Source organism: Phaseolus vulgaris, chromosome 11, assembly GCF_051622355.1.
Source record: "Phaseolus vulgaris cultivar YP4 chromosome 11, ASM5162235v1, whole genome shotgun sequence".
Classification (NCBI taxonomy): domain Eukaryota; kingdom Viridiplantae; phylum Streptophyta; class Magnoliopsida; order Fabales; family Fabaceae; genus Phaseolus; species Phaseolus vulgaris.
The window spans coordinates 48,262,310-48,264,877 of NC_143508.1; the positions used below are offsets into that span (position 1 = coordinate 48,262,310).

Here is a 2,568-nt window from a genome sequence, read left to right on the forward strand (position 1 = left end):
GCAGTTACCCCAGTCCGCAAGAATTCATCTTGTGTTTCACATTTCTTTACTTAAAAAGTTCCAAGGTGATCCTTCACAACACAACAATACCTTCCATTACCATTGAGTACTTAAAAAGTTCCAATCTATATTGAAGCCAAGGAGGGGAAATAAATTTGTTACTAATTCAAACTAAAAATGTGAACAAAACTTGGTTTGAGTGCAGATGTATTTCAAACAAAGGAAAAATATATAAGTACCACATGCTCATTTCAACAGCCACATCAATTCATGATGAAAAGTTTTCAAGTGTTATAGCTATCATGAAACTAAAAGCAAGTCAATCAGAAAACAGTGTTTTAGCTAAATGTGAAACACTTTATTCATCCATTCAAGATGTCCTGACAGCTCAGTCTGCACTCTGCATATTGATTTCATGTTGAGAGCTTATTTGTCTGGTATATATTTTCACATGCTTCGAAGTGCATCTTCAATGTCAAAGAAGAACCATATCTCATTCACCCTATTATCATATTCAAAAGGGGCATTGTACTGTGCAACAGTGTAAACAGAATAACCGGCTCTCTTGCTCTTCTCAACTGCAGCACCCCACTTGGTTCCAGCAATACTAGCCTGCAAGGCTGCAGCTTCCTCCCCAACACTAGTATCTTTGACAAATCCACCAAATTGTCTAACTGCTACATGCACAGTCTTCCATCTTTTAATCTTAAGGTCCTTTTCAGTAGGCGTAGGCGGGTTTGCTTGGTTCACTTTCGGCACATAGAAGCCCACAACAAATGAGGACTCACAGAAAGGTCCATCACTGGGTAATACTTCAGAGATCACAGGTGCTGTCATCTCAATTTTCTGCTTGAGGTTGTTCTTACCCTGAATATAATCAAATAGCCTGACCAAAAACAAAAAAGCTTACTCAAATTTAATTAGCTCCTTGGATGGGACTATCCTCTGCCATAATCACTTGCTGAAAAAACCTTTTGCAGTGTAGAAAAACTTAAGCAAAATTATGTTAACAATAAATTCAGAGTAAAGGCGTTCAAAAATTTGAACTTCAATTATCAAAAAATAGAAAAAGACTCGCATCTACTTCACAGAACAGTTAGAAGATACTGTTTTAATTTTACCTTCTAAATTGGGTTCTGACCTTAGAAGATAAAAACAAGTAATAACAGTTTTTGTTTTTTGAAGGAAGGCATAAGTAAATCATAAATAACAGTCAATACCACCCACACACATACAAAATAAATTCTTCAAACTTTAGTTAACAAAATGGAATGTGCTTTTCATTTTTCAACAGAGAATGAACAAATCAATACCCAGACCATCATTGTATTACTCATAAACTTGATTAGAAAATAAGTTACAATTAAATAAGGGTTATTTGTCTCCTGCAAACGTCCTTTGTCAATTTTAAGGCCTGCATAGACATTTTAGATAAACTTTGGCACAATCACTTCTCCCAGGAAAAAAAAAACTCATGCAATTCTCCATAAACATAAACTAACTCTTGCATAACAAATTAATTTGTAGAAGTTGTTTCTTATCATTTTACAAAATTCTTATTTTGTCATTTGGAGTTCAGGTTTTAGCATATGAAAAAATTCATTCAACTTTCTCAATTCTTTTTCTTAGATGAATTTATGGAGAAATCTGTTCTTATCCAAAAACATGTCATTTGGTTCAACAACCTACTTGAGTAATTACAAACATGGCAATAAGCAACCCCATTTAAACATACAACAAAAACATCAATCAATATAACAACTTCATGTGAATTGAGTGTGTTAGAGACATTAAGCACCAAATGGGTCATGATGAAACTCAAAATACACAACTTTCAATCTAGAACATAAACATCATAAGCCAGTTCTTGTGGCTTCAACAAGAGAAATGTCTTGAATATCCAAGAATATTGTGACATGGATGAAAATTACCTTCTGAAGCCAGTTCTCGTGGCTTCAACAAGAGAAATGTCTTGAATGGGGGTGTTGGCAATCCAAACGGATGAATTATAGCGGCGGATTTCGTAGCCATTTCCCAGTTGTATGAGATCATAGCTGGGACATTCTATGCGCTGGCAAGAAGGGGGAAGTGAAGCAGAAGTTACACCCAGAAACCAAACTGAGAAGAGACTCAGAAGCAGTGAAAGCTTGCATGTGATGGTAGCTGCAGCCATGGCTACTGAGCAAAGGATAACGCTACTGAGCAAAGGATAAAATGTGAATGAAATTGTATGGCTAATGTCCACAAATTTTATGAACCCTCTCTGTCATGATCAGAAGCCACATGCACACACAGAGATCAATTTTCCTTTTTTTTCCCCTAAAATTATAAATTCATCCTTTTTTCTTATTTTTGCTTAGTCTTTATCATTATATAAAGATGCTTTTATTAAATATTTTATATTATTTTTTCATTGGAAAATTTTATCTTTTAATAAATGAAAAATAAATTATTTATTTATTATTTAATTAAATAACTTCTTTTCATTATAAAATAATTAAATTATATATTTTTTAAATTATATTATTTTTTCTATTTTGAAATAATTATTCTTAAAATATCTATACC

At 33.3% G+C, this 2,568-nt stretch overlaps 1 protein-coding gene across 1 annotated transcript; it reads right to left on the reverse strand.

The window, feature by feature from the left end:
* Positions 1-228: 228 nt before the first annotated feature.
* On the reverse strand, positions 229-2,348 carry HBP1 (SOUL heme-binding family protein). Its single transcript, XM_068611999.1, has 2 exons — positions 1,932-2,348; positions 229-886 (listed from the first exon to the last, which is right to left on the reverse strand). The coding sequence occupies exons 1-2, from the start codon at positions 2,171-2,173 to the stop codon at positions 448-450; spliced, it is 681 nt and encodes a 226-aa protein (XP_068468100.1). The 5' UTR covers positions 2,174-2,348; the 3' UTR covers positions 229-447.
* Positions 2,349-2,568: the final 220 nt, after the last annotated feature.